General features: G+C 41.9%; 1 protein-coding gene across 1 annotated transcript; it reads left to right on the plus strand.

Moving 5' to 3' along the window:
• Nucleotides 1–350: 350 nt before the first annotated feature.
• Nucleotides 351–24,969, plus strand: GPATCH1 (G-patch domain containing 1). The gene is made up of 20 exons (XM_063140930.1): nt 351–458; nt 3,053–3,187; nt 4,049–4,134; nt 4,617–4,777; nt 5,049–5,146; nt 5,744–5,799; nt 6,163–6,402; nt 7,663–7,810; nt 7,961–8,040; nt 9,818–10,022; nt 11,193–11,480; nt 12,672–12,853; nt 13,231–13,358; nt 14,260–14,396; nt 14,692–14,861; nt 18,375–18,582; nt 19,313–19,423; nt 21,504–21,628; nt 22,529–22,674; nt 24,650–24,969. The coding sequence occupies exons 1-20, from the start codon at nt 383–385 to the stop codon at nt 24,678–24,680; spliced, it is 2,811 nt and encodes a 936-aa protein (XP_062997000.1). The 5' UTR covers nt 351–382; the 3' UTR covers nt 24,681–24,969.
• The last annotated feature ends 672 nt before the right edge of the window (nt 24,970–25,641 follow it).

The following is a 25,641-nucleotide window of genomic DNA, read 5'->3' on the forward strand; positions in this document are numbered from 1 at the left end:
CTGAAATTCCCTTTTCTATGAAACTGTTAAAGATACAAGAGCCCTGTCCTCCTTTTCATAGGGTCACCCTAAGTGAGCTTATCATGGCCGAGGGGCGAAGAGAAATGCTCGGTTTCACAACAGAGAGCTTCGGCTATGGGGCGGTATATAAATGCAATGCAATGCAATAAATAAATAAATAAATAGAGTCTATAGACACGTGGCTATCTAAAAGCGGGACCCGCAAGTCCAGGGTCTAAAAATCACCTCACAGACATCCGCCCGCCCCCTCCAGCCTAGCCATGACGCACCAGGCCTCGCCCAGGCTCGCGTAAACTCCCTCCCTGAGGAAGGCCGAGGAGGCGGGCCTGAGCCACCTCCGCCCCTTTAGAGGCTTGCCAAGATGGCGGCCGGCGAGAGCGACGGCGAGGAGGAAGATCTGGTGAGCTTCGGGACCCCGCTGGAGCCCCTGGAAGAGGGTGAGTCCCTGGGCCACCTTCCCTCCCCTCCCACGGGGCGCGGCCAAGGAACTTACTAAGCGAACGACGCGATTTGGGGTGTGCGTAGCCGTTCTCCGTGCTACGTTTACTCAGAAGTAAGCCCCACAGACTTCAGTGGGGTTTACTCCCTAACGAAGGGCGCCTGGACTGCAGCATTATTCACCTGAACGGGAAGGGTGGATGTTGAAGGGGGAAAGGGCAGAGGAAGGGTATTTCGAGCGAGTAGGGTGCAGCTCTTATTTGGGGGGATCTCTAAATATAGGAGTTAGGGCAGTTTTGAACCTCTGGGGTTGATTGGTATAGGGCAGCCTTCCCCAACCTGGCACCCTCCAGATGTGTTGGAGTACAACTCCCAGCATCCCCTAGCCATGACTCGGGGGTTGCTGGAGTTGTAGTCCAACAGATCTGGAGGGCGCCAGGTTGGGAAAGGCTGATGTAGGAGTTTCTTCCAGCCTGGAAGACTTAATTGTGTGCTAGAATTGTTTATGTGAACTTATCACATCTGGAATCTGAATCTCAGATATATGCAGTAATTCAGGGCCGTTTCACCCAGGGACGGGTTTGAGGAAGATAAGAACAGCCTACCTGGATCATACAAAAAGCTCATCTATTCCAGCATCTTGCTTTCCATAGTGGCCATCCAGATGCCTCTGGGAAGTCCACGAATAGGGCAGAAGGACGATTGCTTTCCGCTGCAACTGGTTGTCTGTGGTACACTGCCTCTAAACCTGGAGGTTCAGTTTAGCTGTAGTGGCTAATAGCTGTTGATTCCTACCTTCCAAGGCATATTAGGGCCGTTTCATTTCAGAAGAGCGGTGCTGGAATTGTTGATGCCAACCAGGCCAAACAACAATATGTAAGTCCGTAGAGGTTATCCAGGAGGCTGTGATTTTTGTTCTGTTCAGCTCCTGCACAGGAGTAGATTGCTTATACAGAGAATCATATTCGTTGAATTCATGGGAGAATATCCTGATCTTCTCTGTTCTGACATCTAAAGCAATAATTTTCAAGCAGGAATCCAAACTGGCAATAAGGGATCTACTTTGTATGTTTCACAATATTTGTTAGCTCTATCTTTCTCTTTTCTCCTTTGCTTTAAAAAAGAAGAAACATAAAGCAACATTACAGGATAAAATGGCAGTCATGTTGCTGATTCAACTCTGCTGTGGGTCACAACCCACTGAAGCTCTATGATCTAGAATAGGTTTGGAATCAGTTGGTGTCCATCTTTTTGTGGTCAACGTTTTCCCCTCACCAGTATGTTTTAAATTTGCAAAATATGGCTGCGTATTCAGAATCTCATCTGCATTATGTGACTCAGAGTAAGCATTCTTGCTTATGAATATAAGTGCCTTCCTGGATCAGATCAGGGCCCACCTAATAGAGCAATTCTCCACAAGAATCTTAGCAACCAGTAGCTGCTAGGTGGTCCTCCAGAGATGGGCAAGAGGTCCACAGGATGCTTTACAACAGCCTTCCCAACTGGTGCGCCACAGATGTGTTGGGCGTCCATTCCTAGCTAGATGGCAATTATGAGTTTCAGTCTAACACATCTGCAGGGCACCAGGTTGAGGAAGGCCAGTCTACTGCCCACCCCAAACAAGAGAAAGCAGTGAGTCTGTCACTCTTCTCTGGTGGACAGAGACAGGCATATTGGGAGGATTGGAGAAAGCCATCCTCTTCTAACGTTCGTCATCTAAACAAGCCATTCTCAAATAGGGTTTTTTGTGTTTCACCTCAAAGAAAAACACATGGTTCTGCTTCCTCCTCCCTTGAATGCATGTCTCAAATTCACTTGTCACGATGGCCCTGCATGCTGCTGTCTTTGCCAAAACTGCAGCAGCTGTATACTGCATCAATCTGAAAGGGATGCTGGTTCATGCAGACAGTGCCCCTGAGGGAATTTGGGCCTGCACCTTCCTAAGGTGACTGTGTAGAGGCTGCTGTGATGTATCTGAATCAGCCCTCACAGGGATTCCAGCATTCTTGCTTTTAAATGGAATAGAAATTAAAAGATGGTTAGCAAGTTGCTGAACGGAAGAAACTGGTCCTAGGAACTTGATCTAGCATGGGTGCTAGATCAGTACTCCTAAATTGAAGTTTAATATTCCAGCAGTTGGACGGCTCCCTTCTGGTGACACATGTAGCTGGAAGAGTAATCTAGATGCAGCGTGTAATTGGAATCTCCATCATCCCCATATCTACTTTTGGTTATATTGGTGGTTTCCTTTTGTTGTAGCTTATACATTGGCTAACTTTCTTGTCACATCTGGATTATATAAATGAAGGGAGAAGCTAATATACAGACAGACTGGCCTTTGTGTGTAAATAGGGAGAGAGGTCTTGGTTGTTTTCTCGTCCCTTCCTACCGAATGATGATGTGGCCTGGAGAACTAAAGTTGGGCGAGGTGATGTGATAAATTGGCATTACTGGACATGGTGTGAACTTTGAAACTGTTTTCCTATCTTTCTGAAAGCAGGATTAGCATTTATATATGCACCTGAATAGTTGTCTCCTTGCACCTTCATTTTCTCTTCAAATTAATTTGTAATTTAAAAAATAATAATTGCAGGTGAACGAATTAAGAAACCGGTGCCTCTACAAGAGCAAACTGTCAGAGATGAAAAGGGACGATACCAACGTTTTCATGGAGCATTTAGCGGTGGTTTCTCCGCTGGCTACTTTAACACTGTGGGTTCAAAAGAAGGTTAGTGATCATTCATGTCTGAAAATGATGTATTCTCTCTCTTTCTCTCGGTTTCTAGCTGTCCTTGGTTATTGAAAGAGTGCCCAGTATATTCACATACAAAGTTCATTAACACTCCATAACTTGTTCTTGCTAGAATTATAGAATTGAAGAGGATTTTGTAGGATATCTAATCCAACACCTGCTTGATGCAGGAAATCCAGAGCGTAGAATCATAGGATTGAATAAGTAGTAGTTAGAATGCTGGAGAAAGATTGGGGAGACCTGGATTCAAATCCCCACTCAGCCATGAAGGTCTTTGGGCTGTTTCTCAGTCTAACCTACATCACAGAGTTGTTGTGACAATAAAATGTTGAGAGGAGAAACCATGCTTGCTTTAATAATTGTTGTTCAACATCAGTAAACACTTGAAGGAATCCCTCTTAAGTGTCCTTGTGAATTAGGCTTGGTACATGTATTTGTTCAAGCACATTTATAGTCTTCCATCATGGAACTCAAGTCAAGGTACATGGGGTTCCTAAGCAGTTCCCCATCCAAACCTGCTTAGCTTCAGCAAGGTGGCTGCATCATGTGCCTTCAGACCATATTGTTGGATATCCACAAAGTCTTACCACTGCTTACCACAGACATCACTGTGGGACAAAATGAGGAAAGTTAAACTAGCACATTGAATTGTGCACACAATGCTACACATGCCGACTCAGAAGTAAGTCCCTTTGAGTTCAGTGGGCTTACTCCTTGGTAAGTGGGTGTAAGATTGCAGCCTTAATTTAAAATCTAACCTTTCAAAATTCCACTCTGAATCATTGCAGAAATGTTTTAAGTCTCTCAAGTCTTCTAAAAATGTTTTTGTTTTTAAAGGATGGGCACCATCCACCTTTGTGTCATCACGTCAAAAGAGGGCAGAAAAAACGGTCCTGGGGCCAGAAGATTTTATGGATGAAGAGGTAAATTTGTAAAATAATGCAGATTAAAAAACACACACATCATCTTGGGTCTTTATAGTTCCAGATAGTGGGATATGTGTGTATGTATGTATAAACCAACTGCCCTGTGGGAAGAATTCCAGGAGACAGGAAAGCAGGTGGGTGAAGACCTCAGAGCCTGCTCTAGCTAGACTTTCCCTCCCCGCAGTTATTAGATTGTAAATTCCTTGGGGTGAGGAATGAATAAGATTATATAAACCTGCTTCTTCATTAGCCATAAGTATGTGTGTGTACTGCCTAATCTTTCTGGTTCATATTAATTTATACCTCTGGTTTAGCTAATATGCAATGCCTTTCTTGATAGTGCTCTAATGAAGGTGCTCTTTTTATATATTTTTCTCATTTCAAGAATATTGTTTTAATATGTGGATTTGGGGAGGAAGGATTTCCAATCTGTAATTTTCCTGTTTTGCTTTCTCTCCCCAACCTCCATCCCCTGGAAGGATCTTAGTGAATATGGGATAGCACCAAAGGAAATTACAATTACAGATGAATTTGCTTCCAAAAGCAAAGATAAAATAAAGGCGAAAGCTAGACAAATTGCAGGGGTGGCTGCCCCTATTCCTGGAGCTACCTTGTTAGATGAATTTATAGCAGCTGCAAAGTAAGTATACATTAAAGGAAATCCTATGCTCTATTGATGAGTAAAGAACTAGATATGTTGAATTTCACAGCGTAGTTTAAGGACTCATTTTTAGTTTCACTCTTGGCATTAACAGGCTGGCAGAACTTATTTTTCCTCTTTAAACAAGCTTTGATGATGCTAAAGCCAGGGCTGTGCTTGCAAAACTTAGTCTGTGTTTTTCTGAATGTTTGCATGTATACTATGATTTTAATGTTTGCAGTTCCACTTATTATTTTTTTCTACTTTTCAGAATAACTATTGGTGTTGACTTGTTGCGAAAAATGGGCTGGAAAGAAGGACAAGGAGTTGGACCTCGAGTAAAGAGAAAACCACGCAAGCAAAAAACTGGTATATTCCAATAAATGTATTTGTTTTTTGGTAAGGAAAAAACAAATGACCTGGTTCAGGCAATCATATCTCGGCTTAATAAGCCAAGGTATGAATGATCCTTTTTGCCATTTTTTTGCCTTTGCTGTGGAAGAAAGCAAACCAGGAAACTGTAAATTAACCCTAGTTTCCAATTTCATTTGAACTGGTAAATGGTGATTACTAGCTTTGAAATAAGCCAGGATATTAAAGCAAGGTTTGAAGCTGGTGTAATATCCTGGCTTGTTCTGAAGCTGGTAATCATAGTTTCCTAATTTGGATGAAATGGGAAATTGCTTGCACTGCAAAGAATTTGCATCTGCAGGCAAAGCACTTGTACGTGTCTGTGGTTATTAAGCTGAAAGTGGCTAGTGTGGTCCATCTATTCTAGTCTACTTGAAAGATGTTTGCATGGTCCTCACTGATATTGTATGCTAGTCACTACAATGACCCGCATACACTGGTGTTGCCCAGCTGACTTCAGTGGGACCACAGCAATGTAGATGAATTGCCCCTAACATACATAATGTAATGAAGAATTTAAGTATTTTAACATTGCATTATCATACTTGGTTGCAGAGCCTGAAGTGAAAATATATGGGTGTGCTTTACCCCCAGGATCTGAAGATTCAGAGGTATAGTTTGTGCAATATTTGTTTTTTGGGGGAATTAAGTAGTTTTTATATAATCCATGGTTCTGCAAATACAAAGGATCCTTTTGCGGTTACAATGATGTACATGCCAGTGGCATCTTTTTTCTTCTTTACTATTTCTATTTTATAGAGCACTATTCACGTGTGTGAAATTTTATAGAGGAGCATAACAAACAAAAGAACGATTTGCTCCAAGGAATTTACAGTCTAATAATTGACAGTGAGGTAGACACCAGAGAGATGGGAGGTGGGAGAGTTACGTGGGATAAAAACAAAGCAAAGTCTTGGAGTTTCAGTGACTTCAGTAATGATGTTTCATTATAAATGTATGTTAACTTCCTAAAGGAAGAAGAGGATGAATATCAACCAGAAAATGTGACATTTGCACCCAAAGATGTAATGCCTGTAGACTTGACTCCTAAAGAGAACGTTCATGGACTTGGTTACAAAGGTCTGGATCCCACCAGAGCCTTATTTGGAGTTTCAGAAGAACACTTAAACCTTTTTAGTCCCAGTTCTGAAAATTCAACTCTGCTTGGCGACTTGCGGCACAGTAAAGGACGGAAAATTGGTATTTCAGGCCAGGTAAAACATTGCAGGTTAAAAATGTCTCATCCTGGGAGCTGGGGAGATAGAGAGGGTCGGTTAGCTCATCATGGCAGCAATTTCTTGGTTGTTTAACCCAGGAATTGTGCAAACAAGTGGAGTGTGCGAGTCACATGCCTGTTTCTCTTTTCAATCAACGACCCAGGAACCACGGGCTATTGTGGGTTAACTCTGGGTTTTTTAACCCATAAACAACCCAGAGTTTCCAGGTCTGTACGTCATGAAGCAATCCAGGAATGAGGTGTTTCTGAGTTGTTAATTATATGTGGAAAGAGGGAAGCAGCCGTTCGCCTGGCCCTGCCAGCAAGTGAGCAATGAATGGGCGAGTGAGCCCATAGGAACACCTGTAGATGTGTAGACAAGCAAGTGGCTACTTCTAGGCTGTGTTACTGATGGTTCACCCAGGCAGGCAGGTGATGGATGATGGTGGCTACACACAGAAGCTGGCATCACTCATCAGCCCCTCCACCTCTTGGCAACAGTGGTGGCTGCTCCGCACCTGAACGAGTGGCCATAGCCTCTAGGAGCAACAGCGGTTCCCACTACCCTCTCACCTGTCTTAGCCTCACCAGCAGCCATCATCATATGTCCTCTGTCTCGGGTGGATTCATCAACTGTAGTGGCAGTTTCATATGAGAGAAGGCAGCCTTTTAGATATCCTAAGCCAGCCTTCCCCAACCTGATGCCCACCACATGTTTTGAACTGCAACTCCCAGCATCCCTGACCATTGGCCATGCTGGATGGGGATGACCGGAGTTGAAGTCCAGAAATCTGAAAGGGGAATGACTGTCCTAAGCCAAAACTGTATAGGACTTTTAAGGTAATTACCTGTGTTTTGAATTGTACCCCTAAACGAATTTCCTAAAGTAGCATCCTAATTTGACAAGGGAGTTGACTTCCAATTCTACCCCATGCTACCCCATGCCCAAGAAAACATAGGCAGAAGTGTGTTGGTTTTTCTCAGTCTCTTGTGGATATTGTGAGCTGTGGGGCCAGGGAGAGCAGTAGTGTCCCCGCTAGGGTTGCAGTGCCAACGCTTCTGTCGTTTGACACCCTGAAATCAACCATCAATTTTCCTATGAGTTACCTGCAGGCACAATTATTGGGCTATTAAAATTGTATTGATTGATTGATTGATTGATTCATTTGTGATACTTCTATTTACCGCATATATAATAAAATATAACCAATCACATATATTGGGCTGTAACCATTCTATATTACTGTGTTTTCCTTAGGCTTTTGGCGTTGGAGCTCTGGAAGAGGAAGATTGTGATATTTATGCTACTGAATCACTTTCCAAATATGATACTGTTCTGAAGGATGAGGAGCCTGGAGATGGTTTATATGGTTGGACAGCCCCTAAGCAGTATAAAAGCAAACAAGGTGTGAAATTGGGATTTTCAGGAGCTCCCAGATACTTCTGTCTGTAACTTTATTAAGGTTGGGGTCCCAATGGAAGTGTTGCCTGGTGTGCCCAGCTCTTTTCTGCCTGTTTGTTTTGAAAGTGCTTATGAATTCTATCAATTTTTATAGGAACAGAGAGAGAACTGAAATACATTGGGAAACTTTTGGATGGATTTTCATTGGCATCTAAGTCAATAACTCAGCAAAAAGTAGGTAAACCGCTCTTCTTTTTCCCTGGATAGGGCATTTCATGGGATAGTTCACTTTTCTTTACAAATTTTAAAAAGTGGAGATTGTAGAATTTTGCTGGAATGTGCACAGGGTATGTTTGGGACAGGCCATAGCCCAGTGGTAGATCACATGATTTGCCTGCAGAGGGTACCATGTTCACTCCACAGTATCTTTAGGTAGGACTAGAAAAGAATTCTGCCTGAAAGTGTGGAGAGCTGCTGCCAGTCAGTGCTGATAGTACTGGGCTAGATGGACCAATGGTCTGATTCAATGTGAGGCAAATTCCTATGAGATCAAGGAACATGTTCATATTTTATGATGGGCAAGGTATCCACAGTAACTCCCTGTTTGGTTGTTGGGGTAGTTTATATATATAAATAAATGAAAGTATTTTCATCTGTAGTGATCTACATATTCAATTCACCACAAGACTTCTAGTGAATTAATAACAGAGTTCACTCATTTATTCAAATTCTCACTGCAGCAAAAAAAAAAGAAAACACATTTTAATCAAAATTATTAATGGAATCAATTCTTTACTACTCACTCAGCCTCAACATTAAATCTCTATAAAAATTAGGAGGATGTCTAATATGGCACGTATTAGGTTTTGCGTTATTATCTAAAAGATCAGGACCTTTTTGCAAAAGTTGGCAAGATGTGAAAATTGGGGGTAGTAGATGTATTGGGGACAATTTGGGGCAAATAGCAAAAAAAAAAAAAAAGGTGTAGTCCTTAAACAAAAACACAATACTCAACCAAAAGTTAATGGTGTATATACAATGAAACCATAGTATTTAATGTACAAAAAAGTAAAATAAAGATTAACAATAATATCACATTAAAAGTACAATAGCATATTGCACAGATCACTGTGTGTCTAAAACTTCAAAGAAAGAGGCCAAACGCGTTTCGACGGAAAAAGTCTTCGTCAGTGGCCAATACGGGCTGCTGTTTACTCCCTGCAGGTTTACTGGGGCTAACTTTACAATTCTCACACGCCATTCTTCTAAAGACTATGACCTAGGCAGTGTAAAAGGCTGAATCCCGACATACTTTTAAAGGGGAGTGACGTCTTATATCCTATATCACACATGTGTGAGAATTGTAAAGTTAGCCCATAAGTTAGCCCACATGAACAACCCATAAAGAGAACCCATCATTCATTGTTTGGTTGTGAACTGTGGGTTGCTTAAACCATGGCTTGTCATTACGTGTGAATCCAGAATTATGGATTGTTCATGGGTTGTTTCGCCAGGCTACAGAGGCAGTGAACAAGAGCAGTTAAAAAAAGCACCCCAGCCTCTTTACATACCAGGACTACAGTACCGCAAAGGCTGGGGAGGGAGAGTGTTTGTGAACCGCTCAGAGAGCTTTGGCTATTGGGTGGTATAGAAAGGCAGTAAATAAATAAATTTGGGTTAGAGGGAGGGAATGGATGAAGGAGGAGGGAAACAAGCAACCCTGGGGCTGAGAAAACAAATAGCAGTTTGTTTAATTGTCTGCCAAACAAACCCTGGGTAGGGCAACAAACCATTCTTCATGTTACATGTGAATCAAGCCAATGTAGTCACAACATTTCAGGCTGTGAAGAACCCAGACCTGTGTATTGGTTTGCATGCCTGATTTTTAGAATTAGACTTTGTATAGTGCCCTTTCTCCAGTCACTGCATTAGATGTATCTAATGCTTAAGTAATCAACATGAGACTATATTTAGAAACATCCAATGTGTTGTGTTGCTTTTTCTTTAAAAGACTTATCCGCCTCCTGACCTGCCAAGGGATTACAAACCAGTCCATTACTTTCGACCCGTGATAAAAGCTACTAGTGAAAACTCTCATTTAGTGCAAACATTAGCAGAATCCACTGGGAAGCTTGAGAGTGATGGAGCACTCCAAAGCAGGCACCAAAAGACTGCTACTCAGAGGAGGGAATTGCTGGGCGAGGCTAGTCTTCAAGGTATCATGTATACTATTCCGCTACCTTGCATTATGCATGTCCATCATTGTAACCTAGATTTGTTTTAGTTTGACCATTTTGCTGTTCTGATAGTAGTTTTTATTTATTGAAATATTCACACCCTAAATTTACATTGCTCCCCTGTTTATCTGAACGTTAATCCAGTTGCTTGATGGGTTTCCCCTGTTAATCCTATATAAGCAGCACATCAAAACCCTGATTTAGCCAGATGTTCAAGACTGTGTTTGCTGTGTTTATGTATATCATGCTTCCTGTTCTTCCGCATCACTGTTCCTGGATTTTACATGCATTTTTCAATGGCAGTTTTACAGGCTTTCCAGCTTTGGTAGAGCTTGCAATCTCCTGGGCGTGGGGATACCAATATTCTATTTCAGATGAGACAGAGAGGCAGAGAATCAGGAAGTGCAAGGCACTTGCTGCTGCTGCAGGGGGAACAGGGAGCATATGTCCAAAGGCGCTTGGAAATTGCTTCAAGTGTATGATGGGATATCACACAGCCCAACATTTCTTTCTTTTATATCCCATGTCCTCTGTGCTAGAGTGCTCCCAACTGTTATGCGACAGACATTGTCGCACATTTTTGGAGGAGAAAATGGTTTTGTGTTCAAGCTTTTCTGATAGAATCATAGAATAGTAGAGTTGGAAAGGACCTATAAGGCCATCGAGTCCAATCCTCTGCTCAATGCAGGAATCCACCTTAAAGCATCCCTGACAGATGGCTGTCCAGCTGCCTCTTGAAGGCCTCGAGGGTGGGAGAGCCCATTGGCTCCATTGTCGTACTGCTCTAACATTCCTGATGTCCAGCCGGAATCTGGCTTCCTGTAACTTGAGCCCATTATTCCGTGTCCTGCATTCTGGGAGGATCGAGGAGAGATCCTGTCCCTCCTCCGTGTGACAACCTTTCAAGTACTTGAAGAGTGCTCTCATGTCTCCCCTCAGCCTTCTCTTTTCAAGGCTAAACATGCACACATGTGAGAGACCACTCCTAATGAGGCCTAAGAATGGTCTCTCACATGTGTACATACATTTTTTAAATTTTTAGTTTTTTTACTGATATGTTTAACCGAAAGATCCTTGCTTTCTTTTTTTAAACTAAGAAGTTTCTTGGTTGTCATAATTTTACACCGTGATGTTTCTTTCTTTGTTTAGGTCCAACAACTTCTGTTCTAGAGTATTTGTCAGATAAAGACAAAGAGAGAATCCGAGAAGTGAAACAGGCTGTAGAACAGCACATGAAAGCTCCAGTGGTGTTACAGCAGCCTTTACAGAACAGGTTCCGGGCACCTACGTTAAATGATACTCCACAGAAGTGGCAATTGACCTTGGGGACCCAGTTAGACACAACTGGTTCTAGTGACTTCAAACCATTTGCAAAGAATCCAGAAAAACAAAAGAGATACGAAAGTTATGTAGAAAGCCTTAAACATGGAACGAAAGGTAATTAGCAAAAGTGCATGCAGCTCTCTCCCCCTATCATAAGCCAGATTCTACATCTTGATCTTGCACTTGTGACAAGCAGAAGGAAAGGAGGCGCAGCACCCAAAAAATCGAAAAAGCCAAAGAGGTAGCTTCCACGACACAGGCTCTGAACAGACCCGGCTGCGGCTACTCCCTGCTCAAGCCAAGCCACCACCGCTTGATACGCCTGAGGCAAGGGATAAAAACCACCTTCCTCCAAACTATGTGGAGAAAGGGGTTTAAAATGGAGAAAGATTTTAATATATATAATAATGCGCTGTGAGTTATATCTGCTTAGGTGAATGATTGTCAGAGTGGGTGCTAAATGTGTAAACTTAAGATGATAAATGCCAAACCAACACGTGGGATTTTTGTGGTAGTTTTAAAACAAACAATCAAAATTTATTTTTAAAAGTTCACAAGCTTTGTTTCAACTAACAACATTTAAAAACCTTTTTGAATCCTTTCATACAATCCTGTTACTCATTCACATACACACTTTCCTTTTTCTCACACAATCACTCTTGAACTTTCTTTATTCTCAGTATTGATTAATATACATCCACTACGTGCACACCACACTCTAAAGACACTACTCACTACATTGACCCTCAAATTTCCTAGAACTTAAGTACCATAAACACAGAGAGCACTACAGACTCTAAGAGTACCTAACAAGTCCCCCCCCGAAAAGTTTTTTCATTCCCCTCAGTCATTCCCTTATAGATCACTCCTCCCCGCTCCCAAGACATTCTAACTCCGCCCACTCAGGCCAACATTCTAAAAACCACAGACTTACAAACCGCAGACATATATTTGGAATTGACTTGTGGGGTGTAACGCCACAGTAGCATGTCAAATCGATGCTAAGAAAGAGAAATATATTTATGATGTGGAATATGTCCAATGCACTTTGACTGTGTTCTTCAGGAGCAAACAAATCTTACACTGTCATGACATAGTGATTCACTTAGAGCTTGTTGTATTCAAATATAGCAATAGAGTAATTTTGTTTCTTAGCAGCAGCTTGACGCCTTTGCCTCTTCTTTGGCTTCTGTTTTTTTTTCCTTTGTTGATTTGAACAATTTCATTGATTTCACAAAACGTATTATTTGTTTTGTGTTTCAGCTTGGTTTTATGGGCTGTTAATCACTCCCCTTTATCTTACAGTGGATGTGCTAGGAAGCCACTTAGATCCGAGTATGACAGAATGGGAACGCGCAAGAGAACAAGAGGAATTCTCTCGCTCTGCAGTGCTCTTCAAACCCTCCAGCTCCGTCTTGTCTTCAAGGTTTATTCCTGCAAAGCACGAAGATGACACTGACAAAGTAGACGTCCCTCGAGATCAAGAGGTGTGTTCTTGTTAAGTCCTTCACTTTCTAGCAAACTGTAATAAATTGTATTATCTTCCACAATGCTGTTTTGTTTAAACTCTTTTCCAAAATAATTTTGTTTTTTAAAAAAGGCAGTGGAAGTGACAGAGGTTGAAATCAAAGTATGTTGAGCATAGCTAGTATCTGCATCTATTGCTTTTAAATTATATATTGTTTTAACTTGGATCATGGTTTAATTTGTTTTAACTGTGTATATTTATTGTTTTATACTGTATGTTTTTATCTGTACGCTGCCCTGAGATCTTAGTGATATAGGGCGGGATATAAATATTTTAAATAAATAAATAAATACATTGTTTTCCAGAGATACTAACTGCTGTACAGTCATTTTTCAGGCTGATGTTGATGACAAAGAGGCTGCTGCAAAGATGAAGATGTTTGGCAAACTCACGAGAGAGAAGTTTGAATGGCACCCTGACAAACTATTGTGCAAAAGGTTCAATATTCCTGATCCCTATTCAGAGTAAGTTGGTTGACTATATCAGCACTTCCCCACAAAACAGTTTTGAATAGTGGTAGGATGGACAAACTTCAGGCTTGCCGGATTTATTTATTTATTACTAGAACGCCAAGATCCACCAACCAAGGGCTGGTGCAAAATGGTGGTGCTGGCAGGCATATACTAAGAATTAAGGAATAGCATGCTTCTGAGTACATGCTCAGCACAGGAATTTGTGATTGGTACCATAACCCATTTTCATGCAAAAATATGCTTTTGGTTTCCCTAGCATTCTTTTTCAGCAATCTAATTAAGGAGGGTTATACACTTTTTAGTTGTTGCTGTTGTTAGACATTTGGAAGTAAAACCCCCCCTCACCATTCTAGTGCAAATCATCCAAAGATCTATCAGTGGATTCCAATGTATCTTCTGCCCATCTCTGGAATAGACCACTAGATATGAAAAGAAGTCATTGTAGATTTTTAATAGTTTTTTAAAGACATGAACAACATGTGACAAGGTTGTTTTTTAGGCCTTCTTGTTTGTCCTATTAATTTTAGTATTGATTTGTAGAATAGAACTTCTTGGATATGACTGGGTTCAAACAATGCAATAACCCACACCCAAGGGAGAACCTATGGTTTGTTGTTGAGCTGTGGACCGTGGGTTGTTTGTGATTTAACAAACCATGGTTTGTTAACACAATTGGTTTCATACAACATAACCCACATTTCAACAACTCATGTTTCAGCAACAACCCACACTCAAAGTGTGGGTTATCTTGTTGTCTGAACCCAGACTATAAAATAGTACTTCTTTTGTAACAGATTACTTGTTTCTCATCTTAGATAATTTTATTTTTCTGTGATAGAAAAAGTGAACAAAGAAACATGATGTAGAAACTCAGTTTTTATTTTTCCATCAGGTCATGTATTGTTGGATTGCCCAAAGTGAAACGTGACAAGTATTCTGTGTTCAATTTCTTGACGGTATCGGAGTCTACATCAAGGACACTGAGCCAACCCACAAAAGTAGGAGTGCAACAAAATAATACTCCAAACAGTAAGTGGTTCATTTGTTATCACTAACAGTTAAAAGGTTCATACCATTGAAATACTTGGGTCATATGAAAATACCAAGCTATACTTTATGGAACAATGGTAAGAGTGAAAACTAAATGGGACAGATGCTGAATTCCAACCTTAGTGGGGGTGTTTAGCATCTGATCCATAAATTGCAAGACATCTTAATTCTCAAATACATTAGAATATAAGCAGTAATGAAAGAAGTATGACTTTTTTGAACTGACCAAGGAATTCTGATGAATAATAATGGAGGTTTATTCATCTCTTTAAAGAGCCAAAGAAGCCATCAAGATGGGATGTGTCTGACAAAGAGAAGAAGAAAAAGGATGCCATTAGTGAGTTCATAAGTTTGGCTAGATCGAAAGTTGATGATCAAGAGCAGCCACCAACACCAGTTGAAGCAAAGGACAAAAATAGAACTGATGAAACTGTTTCCAATAAGGTATAGTGGCTCCACATTTTTGATGCTTCTGCTGTACATTCTTAATACCTGGAATTTCCAACTCCTTCCTCTTGACATTGACAATGTCTTGGTATTGACATTGGGACTGATCTATTTATGTATCTTGTTTTAATTGTTACCTCTGTGTTCAGAATTAATGTTGAGTGAAGATATACTGTTTTTTTAATATACCGAGTAATTAATAGCCCCATTTTATGGTCCTGCTAAAGCAGCTGCTACTGTACTGGAGCATACCTGGCACAACTAAATTGGGTTCCTGCATTCCTCCAACTGTAAAGTTAAAAGCACAATAATAGATAAGAAAAGTGAATGTAGGAATAATGACAGCTGGTCTCCCAGAGTCCCTGGAAACTCAATCACCATCACCAGTCAGAAGATTAGCTGATTAGCTGTGACCCGGTTTGCATATCATGCCAATTCCTGGGTAGTTTAACTCAGGAGTTAGCAGGGATGTATGGGAGTGAGTGCGCTGCTGCTTTCCCACTCACTACTTCTGCTTTCGTAGAAACTCTGGGTTATTTCGTAGAAACTCTGGCTAAACAACCCAGAAGTAATCCAACAACAAACCATGGGTTGTTAATTGAAAGTAGAAATGGATGAAATGGTGGAAACCAGCACGCTCACCACCCCACGGTTTATTAACCATGGGTTATTTGATCGTGCAAGCCGGGTCTATATGTGGAAGGCACAAATCAATTTCTGGCGAAAACACAAATTGTGATCTGATGTCATTTGCTCACACCCAATGCAGAAGTAGAATAGCTGACAACCTTCCCTTTTCCTTGATAGACTTCCATAGCCCAGTAGTCAAGAAGACTCCTGTATACATAACCCATAGGACATGTACTGGTCACTTGCAGATGGGTTTGACTTCCCACTGGCTCTGGTGTCTTGTGCTGCAGCTAGTTGTAGACAACCACAGTGTGGAATCAAATTCTTTTTCTACAATGAAAAATACAGGAGCAAATTGCTAAATTGGCACAGACTCAACAATAGTAGGGAAACATTCCAAAGCCAAGCGGTTAAGAAAGCTAGATGTGGGATTGGAATGAATGAATTGGTGGCCCCATCTCAGCCCCACTGTGGTGAATTTCCCAAGGTCTATGAACACAGAATAGCTCTTTGAGTTTTGGGAATGTTTCTTTAAAGTAAAACTCTGTCACACAATCATTTTATTTTCTGTGGAGTACTATAATCTGGAAATACACTTTCCATGGTGCCAAGCACATTAAAAACCAAAACAGCAACAACACTCTGTACTGGAAGTCCTGAGCGCATGCCCGAATCTGCTCTACACCTACTTTACACTGAGCTACATCTCAAGATGAGCCAGTCATACACTTAACATAAATCTGCAGGAAGATTTTAGCATGAACACACCACCTAAAAAGCAAGATGTGCTTGTATGCCAAGGCTGGCTTCAGGCTAACTGCAGTGAATGATAAACTTTTCAAAAGCTCGGTTGATTGTCTCTAAGGAACAGAACTGAGCTCTAGCGAAGCTTATCTATACAGCAGTTAAGGTGGCTTCCCTGATCATCGTGTTCTTCTCTTTTGCATATAAATACATTCTAGTTGGCTCTAAACATTTCCCGATAAGAATGGTGATTCCACCATAAGTAGTACTCAGTCTTTTTAACCTGGAGCCCACCTTTAATGAGAGAGCTGCAACCCAATGCCGTGTTGACCCACTGTGGTTCCCTCTACTTGGACTTAAACTCATGACTATGAAATCTAAGCCCTACTGCCATCAAGCACTGTAGCCAGTTTAGTATTGTGCAGGAAGTCTCTCATACTAGAAAGTGACGGCACGTAGCAGTTATGTCTTAAATGTTTTGGTTCTACAGCAGGGGCAGGGAACCTCTTGCAGTCTGAGGGCTAAACTCAATTCTGGATAAGCTCTTGAGCCTTGCATTCCAGTGCTTGGTGGAGCCAAAAGCATAAGGGGCAGTTGTTGTTTATTCGTTCAATCACTTCCGACTTTTCGTGTCTTCATGGACCAGCCCACGCCAGAGCTTTCTGTCGGCTGTCGCCACCCCCAGCTCCCCCAAGGTCAAGTCTGTCACCTCCAGAATATCATCCCTCCATCTTGCCCTTGGTCGGCCCCTCTTCCTTTTACCTTCCACTTTCCCTAGCATCAGCCTCTTCTCCAGGGTATCCTGTCTTCTCATTATGTGGCCAAAGTACTTCAGTTTTGCCTTTAATACCATTCCCTCAAGTGAGCAGTCTGGCTTTATTTCCTGGAGTATGGACTGGTTTGATCTTCTTGCAGTCCAAGGCACTCTCAGAATTTTCCTCCAACACCACAGTTCAAAAGCATCTATCTTCCTTCGCTCAGCTTTCCTTATGGTCCAGCTCTTGCAGCCATAGGTTACTACGGGGAATACCATTGCTTTAACTATGCGGACCTTTGTTGTCAGTGTGGTGTCTCTGCTCTTAACTATTTTATCAAGATTTGTCATTGTTCTCCTCCCAAGAAATAAACGTCTTCTGATTTCCTGGCTGCAGTCAGCGTCTGCAGTAATCTTTGCGCCCAGAAATACAAAGTCTGTCACTGCCTCCACATTTTCTCCCTCTATTTGCCAGTTATCAATCAAGCTGGTTGCCATAATCTTGCTTTTTTTGAGGTTTAACTGCAACCCAACTTTTGCACTTTCTTCTTTCACCTTTGTCATAAGGCTCCTCAGCTCCACCTCGCTTTCAGCCATCAAAGTGGTGTCATCTGCATATCTGAGATAGTTAATGTTTCTTCCTGCGATTTTAACTCCAGCCTTGGTGCCACCCTATTTAGTGTAAAGCTCTTACTGCCAGTAAGGAGAGGCGGGGGACTGTACCAAAGGCAGGGAAACCACCCAATGATCAGGGAAAGGGGCTTGGCAACTGGGGGAACCCAGGAGGACCAGAACTGAGGTTCCCCATCCCTGTTCTTCAGTCTGTGGATTTTAGGAACGATGTGTTTGCTTTGGAAATTCCTGCCCTTCACACACGTACTTGGGTGAATGAATGGAATCTTTCTTAGTAAAAGCGAAAAGCCATCTCAATTTGATATAATTAGAATAGAATAAAATACAAATAGGAGGATGGGCTAAAATTAAACACCGTAAGAATAGTGAGTTTAATATACAGTAAAAAAAAATAGCAAGCAAGGATACAAGAGTATAAAAATGCAAGATCACATTAGCATGAATCAAAAGCTACCCAGCGGTGTACTACACCAGCACATTTATACAGGAAAAGCACATCTCCAACCCCCCATTAGGATCCATAAGAGTGGTTTTGGTGCCTAGCTCTTACCGTGCTTCCAGCCAAGGCGAATTTTGCAACCACTGCAGTAATAAATACATTATTGCCAGCCAGCAAGATACAAATTTGATCAAGGGGAGGTGGGTGGGACTGTTAAAACAAGAGGGTTAATATTTGTTCAAGTTGGTGAAGCATATGATTTCCTCTTCTGTGTGCAGCCCCCCTGTTTATTTTTGGTTCTGTTGTGCAGGCAGTAAGTGAAAGTACTGTCCAGAATGAAGAAATTGAAGAAGAAGAAAGCAGGCCATCGATGGATCTATTTAAAGCCATCTTTGCCAGCTCTTCAGATGAAAAATCATCCTCTGAAGAAGAGAGTGATGGAGAAGAGGAAACAGCAATAGTGGCGGAACCACATTCAGAAAGTCTGAAGCATCCTTCTCCTTCACCTGATGTTCAAGGTAATAATGGCTTAGTTCAGACATTACACCAAACAATCTCTTGACATTGTGGCAATGACAATCTCTTCTCAGAGATAGTGCTTCAATTCATTACTTCCACTTTGGTGCAAACCATTCTTTGCTGCTGCATTCAAACTGGGGTTTATACTTCCTCTCCTAACTAGGATTGAAAACCATGTCTGGAAACTGGTGTGCCAGTCTGATTAGGAGGGCAAACACAAACCCTAGTTTGCCAATGCATCCTGGCAAATGTTACTTTCTTCAGAAGAGGGAGTAACTAACTGTGAATGGAGGGAGTACTCAAGCTCAAATCTCATTCCATTGGGCCAATCTGTAGTTTATTATATTTGAGCCACCGAGTACCTGATGCACTTTTGTATAGCTTTTGAATACTTGGTAAAATCTGGAGAATTCTTGTTTTACTATTAACGAAAGGTAGAAATGTTGACAGGATAAAGTTTATTGGACCATCAAAAATGGTTGATAGAAATCTCCCATGTCTCTTAGATCTCCATCAAGGAAAAAAATGCTCTAAAGCTCATGCAACTATTATAAGTTGGAAGAATCTTACCTGTACCTCACTAGTGTTGGAGATAAGATTCTGAATGGGCTAAGAAAACAATGGGCTATTTGTGTCTGGCTCAGCATGGTGGTTCTTGTTCTGTTATCCTTTAAACATGACTGTCAAAGCACCACTTTAAAGAACTGTGCTTTTTATTTTGTTTTAAAGAAAGTGAAGTTATCATACCTGAGCCTTCCGTTACAGTAACTCCATCACTGAAGGAAGTAGTTGATCAAGGAGAGGAATTTGGACCACGACTGCCTCCAATTGCTTCTTCTGGTAAATACATGTCTGGATTTCTGTACATCCCCGTCACATCCTTCAAGCAAGGCCTCATGTCAGTCACTAGGCAGGCTAATTCCAATGGGCTCACTTTGTCCTTGGACTGGGCTGGATCTTTTTCTCATTGCCGAGAGTGTTCTCTGCTCTGGTCAGGCCTACAAATCTCCTAGTGCAGGCTCATGCCATGCATTCTCTCACTCGCGCGTTCAATTTCCCTTCCACCTCCAGTACCTGCACAGTGCACCATTGTAGCTAGCCAGTCAAGTTGCTCTGTGCTCCTTGGCAGGGCCGGGCAAAGCTGGTAATAGGCCCGGGCCAGATGGGAAATGTAGGCCCCACTTCAAACTGCTCATGAAGTATTTTTAATCAGTTCTAAATATATATGAACTAGAACGATTTATAAAAACGGTAATGGCAAGCACTGTTATTCAAGATGTATGTCAGACATCACTTCTTCACATTCAGAAATGCTTTACGTGCTTTCCTTTGGGCAAATCCAACAACAATGGAAAAATCAAGCAACTCTACCAGTCGGCCCCCTCAAAATTGTAGGCCCATGCCAACTGGCCCCACTGCCCCTCGCTCTGCCAGGCCCTGCTCCTTGGGCTCCTCCTCTGCCACAGCTAATTGGATGACTTCACCTGTGTTCTCTTCATCCCTTCCACCCCAGCTGCCTTATAATTGACAATCGGCAGGTTTCCTGACTCCCCACCCCCTAAGCCTCCTCTGGTAGGTCAGATCACAGCAGCGGTCCCACTGCTAAAGCAAACAACAAGGTGAAGCTAGAGAGTCCCTGCTGACAGTGAGCAGCCATTGCAAGGAGAGAGCGAGAATGAGGTGGAGAACCACACTTGAGGTGATTGGGAGCCTCCAGTGCCACTCCATTTTTGCTGTGAATAGTAGTACCCTATAGAACAGCCAGTGCAGGGGGCTATCACTTTGCACTGGTGGAAAATGGTTCTTTATTTTGATGACGTTGATACTTCCTTTGTCAAGAATTGTCTTACCTTGCAAGTATTCTGCTGACTAAAAGAAATGTCAGTTTGCCTTTAGAAATGTAACAAACCCTGTTTCCATTGTTCCTAAGGAAGAAAGTTAATTGAAAATACTAGTATTGAACCACCACAGACCCCTAAACAGTAGGGGTGTGCACGGACCCCCCCGCTCCGCCCCGCGGGCCGATCCGAAAATTTCGGATCGGCCCGCTCCGCTCCGCGCTGCTCCGCCCATACTCCGCTCCTCTTCGCCGCGGAGCTCCGGCTCCGAATCGGAGCTCCGCAGTGGAGGGGAGTGGCGTCAGGTAAGGCCGGGAGAGGAGGGCGGGAGGTTTACTGGGCCCTGCCGCCATTGCCGCCCGTGCAATGACGGCGGCAGAGCCCGGTAAGGGACCAAGGGGGAGGGGGGCCTTACCTGCCTCCGTCTGCGGTCCGTCGGCGTCTTCAATTGAGCCCGCGGTTCAACCAGGAAGTCTGGGCCGCAGCCCAGGCTTCCTGGTTGAACTGTGGGCTCAATTGAAGACGCCGACGGACCGCGGACGGAGGCAGGTAAGGGAGAGGAGGGCGGGGGGGGGGGGGTTACTGGGCCCTGCCGCTGTCGCCGCATGGGCAACAGCGGCAGGGCCCGGTAAACCCCACTTACCTTTCCGGCGGAGCTCCGGATCGAGGCGAAGGATCCGCCTTCACCTCGATCTTCTTCGCCACGCTCCGCCGGCCCCCCAATCCTCTTCGCCTCCGCCTTAAGGGCAGGCGAAACCCCCCGCTCCGCTTCTAATTCGCCGGTCCGATTAGAAGCGGAGCACATCCCTACTAAACAGTACATTCTGAACCCTGCTCATCTCACTGAGGCATCCTGAAGTTTCCGGAATCTGTATTTTTAGGTTTTGAAAAAGATTGGCACTAGATTGGAATATTTTTCAGTATCTAAATCAATAGTTTGTATAAATAAAGCATAGGTTAAGTAGGATGCTTAGTTCTTTTAAGAGGACTTCAAAATCTAAATGTCATGAGTAGGCATTCCTTGAGTACTTTTTGATGTATCTTGATCAAGTATTTTCTCTACATCTGATTGATGCTTTTAGCCAGTCCTTTGAAGCGTGAGGAAATACAGCTTACAAGTTCTCCCGAAGCCACGAAGAAAGAGAAACCTAAAAAGAGCAAAGAAAAACATAAGACCAAGCGAGAACACAAACACAAAAAGGAGAAGGTAATCTGTATCAATAGATTCTCTCTTTTTTCGGTAGCCATTGAGATTCATGGAAAACTATAGAAAATGCAAAGAATAGCTCTGTGCAGATGTTATCTCAGCTATTTCCACTGGACATAGAATTTGATCTGAATTGCACTGGCCACTCCCTTCTCCACCAGGTTTTTGTATGTGGGGCTTTAGGTTTACATAGAGGCTTACATGCATAGACCCAGTCAAGCATGAACTCCATGTAAATGGGTGGAAGTGGGGCAGCGGGAGCAGAAGAATAGGATCCTCATTTAAATCCTGTGCCTGTTGGGGGTTGTATGAAGCCTCCTGTGCTTGTATGAAGCATTTACCATACTTCATATGGTAAATGCCACAAGAATTCATGATTTAGAATAGTTGAGAGCGTTAAATGACTACATTTATTAGTAACTTCAGAACGATGGGGACGCTAAACTCCCCTAGGCCACAATATTACAAATGATTCTCTAAGAGTAAACCCATTAAAGTTGGTTGGACTTATATCTGGGTAAATATACTTATGATAATCTTAGTATTCTTCTTTCCACCTTTTATCCTGGACTAGTCATTAGGTAATCTTATACATGCTCACAGCGGGCGCATTCAGAAAATGGTTAGTGAGCAGGTTTAAACCCTATTTATGTAGCCACCATGGTTAGGAATGGTTCACGCGGCACACTAAATCATGGTTCACATGACACTCTGAGCCGTAAAGTTTAGCTCAAAATGCTTAACCACTATGGCTTAGCATGTTGTCTGAACAGGGTCCCTGTAAAACTTAGTTTCAGTTACTTTTTTGTTTTGGTTTTTTTCCTCCTTTCTGTTTTGTCAGATATCTTTTTCTAAGGTACAGAAAGACACATTAATATTAGACTTGAACTTTCTTTGCAGAAAAAGAAGCACAAGAAATCCAAACACAAGGGCAAACACAAGAATAAGAAATCTGAGAAAAACAGTGGCTCAGACACTGCCGATAGCAGTGACACCAACAGTGAGGAAGAGACTACAGATATACCACCACAGGAACTTTTGAGAAGGTAACAAGGCAAAGAGGCTAATTAAATGTACTCATGAATGTGTGTAACTTAACTGTTCATCTCAAGGTATAATAGATGCATTTCTTTTTGCTTCATTACTAATTCCACAATTAAACAAGGATGATAAAGCTGCTTTAGCTTTTTTATTGCTCCGGTATTAGTAAGGAAGGCAACAAATATTCTGAAAAATGAATAAGGCATCTGATCCAGGTGGATTCTCTTTTGGAATAGTGTAAGAACTATAGCGACTAATTATATCCCTGAACGATGGAATGAGACAGCTGTAGTATTGATTTCAAATCCTGATAAAGATTTATCTAAGTCAGTCACACATGTTCATTTTTGCCGTTGACTGTGGAACAGGACAAAATCTGAACTACAGCGGATTATATTTAGATGAACAGGCATGCAATATCATATTTTTGGCAGTGTTCCATGGAAGAAGACAGCTACATATCTGGGTAAAAGCACTGTCAGCAAAAATATATTAGATGTTTTAAGATGAACTATGCCATAATAATTATGATGAAACTAGATGTAGAACTCTGGAAACAGCTTACGGTTGCAACCCTCTACGCATTTACGTGGGTATCAGCCCCATGGAAATCAGTGGGAGTTACTTCTGCGTAGACATGCATAGAATTGTGCTGTAAGCTTGCTTGGATAGCTCGAGTAGCAACAGAAGATGAGTGTGTTTCCAAGCATCCTTACTTATTTGTCAACCTGCCTTTGGTATCTCAAAAGTTAATAGGGCTATCCCAATTTATACCATATTACACTGGCTCATTATGTGCAAAATAGTGCTTCTTATGGCTGTCAGTGTTGATGTAGTAGATCTTAAAACGTAGCAATCCAAGAAGAAGAGGACCAGACTATGGGGTGGAAAACGAGTCCCCTAGAAAAGCACAATTATTTCACTGTTCCCACATCCCATGGGCATTTAGCACCTGTATTTTCAGTTGGTAAATGCCCCAAATATTTGGTCCTTGGGCATCACAGCCATCACATTTGGTCCTCCAACCCTGCAAGGTCTAAGAGTTGCCAACAGGTCAAGTTTGATCAGATAATGATTTGCCCATGAAAGCAGGTGTTTTGGGTTCTGCTGCTCCTCCCCTAGATCATTGTCCCCTAAACCAGTACAGAAGACCAAGTCTCACATGTGTTTTACCACATGTGTTTGGTTTGACATTATTTGAGATAGGCCCATGTTTATCACAGTGGCCATGAAATTCTGAACTATCCCAGACAAAATGGCTTCAGAGTATATGTTGAAGTCCCCTTGGAATCCTCACCAACACTTTTGAGACCACCTCCATCAGCTCAGGCAGGAAGACTTAGGATGTGGGGTGGATAGTATACTGACAGAGTACCAGTTCTGTCTTGAGTCCTCAGTGGCAGGTACAGACACTTGGTCAATTGTTGGATAGGGTATCTGACAAGGTGATGGAAACCTAATAGACCAAGGCCACTTGGTTTATGCATGTCTACTCAGAAGTAAGTCTCATTGATTTACTCCCTGGTGTATATGTGTAAATTGCAACCTAAATGTATTTTAATAGTATTAACCTTTATGATTAATAGTTGATCAGATTTTCTTTATACATTGTGATAGCTGTATATTGTGTATTTATATGCTGTTGGCTTTGGTTCATTGAGAGATGTTTGCTCATTATTTGAAGAACAATCAGTTTGTGGAGACAACATCACAGTAAAATGTACCAGGGAAAATAATCTGTTGATCTTAGGGAACAGCAATAAGAAGTGTTTTCATTGTTTAGCTGTGAATGCGTAGTCATGCCTGGACTTGTTCAAAATGCTGGTCAAATCAACGTTTTGCAGAATCTTTTTCCATATTTGGATTATCTTACATTAGCTGATAGAGAAACATAACAGTTCAGGTTGCCAGTTCAGAATGTTTATTTCCATTATTTACCTATTCAATTTTGTTCTCCCTGCCCCTTTTCTTTTTGTTTAGGCTGAAGCATCTTCCACTTGTAAAGCGGTAGCTTGGATTCTTGGACATCATGCATCTTTTGGTATCAAAACAGATCTCCTCTGTGATGGCAGATCAGCAGTATAAAGCATATTCAAATGTTCTGTATATACTATATTTATGTTGGATTTGATAGCATAAAAGCATACATGTTGATTTTGTGGTTTCAGAGTTAAAAGCCAAATGAAATATGGAATGCTGGAAAAGATTCTTCAACTTTAAATATTGAAAGGAATCATGAAAGTTCTGCATTTTAATGAAGATAAGCATGAGGAAATTTTAATAAAGTCAGTTTACAAATCTTCCATCTAATGTCTAAAATAATTTCTTCGGTGTGGATATGTGAAGGATGTGAAGCAACAAGAGTGATTTGAGATTTGCCTTTGTTGACATTTTGGGAAATGAAAGTAATTGCGGTTTAGCAGTTATTTTATCCCATTGAAATCAATGGAAATTAAGTACGTTTAACTCTCTCTAGTTTAGGGCCTTAGAGCTGGTTTGCACATCCTGACTACCCAGTATTTTTAAAAATGTGGGGTAGTCATGAATGAGTGGAAGCAAGCATGCTGGTTTCTGGCTACCTGATTGCTCCTGCTGAGCTAAAAAAACCTCTGGGCTGTTCCATCTGTGGGTTGTTGTTGTGACATTTGAACCTGGAACTCTGGGTTGTTAGGGGAGAGTCAACCCAGAATTGGGACCCTGCAATGGTAGGCAACTAGTCATAAGACTGAATTGATTCAGTTTTTAACACTCTGCAGGGTTGGAGGACTAAGCAAGATGTTCCATCCCAGAAAATTATGACTATGGTTAGTTTTCTGAGGTGTCTGGGGGAAATCTACAGGTTTAGCTAGCAGTCCTGTCAAGGCCCTAGAATAAGGAAATGATCTGGACTATAAACACAATCTTGAATATCCTTAACCCAATTGTAGAGCAAGGACAGCTGTCTGGTGTTATAGAGAGTGCAGGCAATGAAA

The sequence above is a fragment of the Elgaria multicarinata genome, chromosome 14, assembly GCF_023053635.1.
Source record: "Elgaria multicarinata webbii isolate HBS135686 ecotype San Diego chromosome 14, rElgMul1.1.pri, whole genome shotgun sequence".
NCBI classification, from domain to species: domain Eukaryota; kingdom Metazoa; phylum Chordata; class Lepidosauria; order Squamata; family Anguidae; genus Elgaria; species Elgaria multicarinata.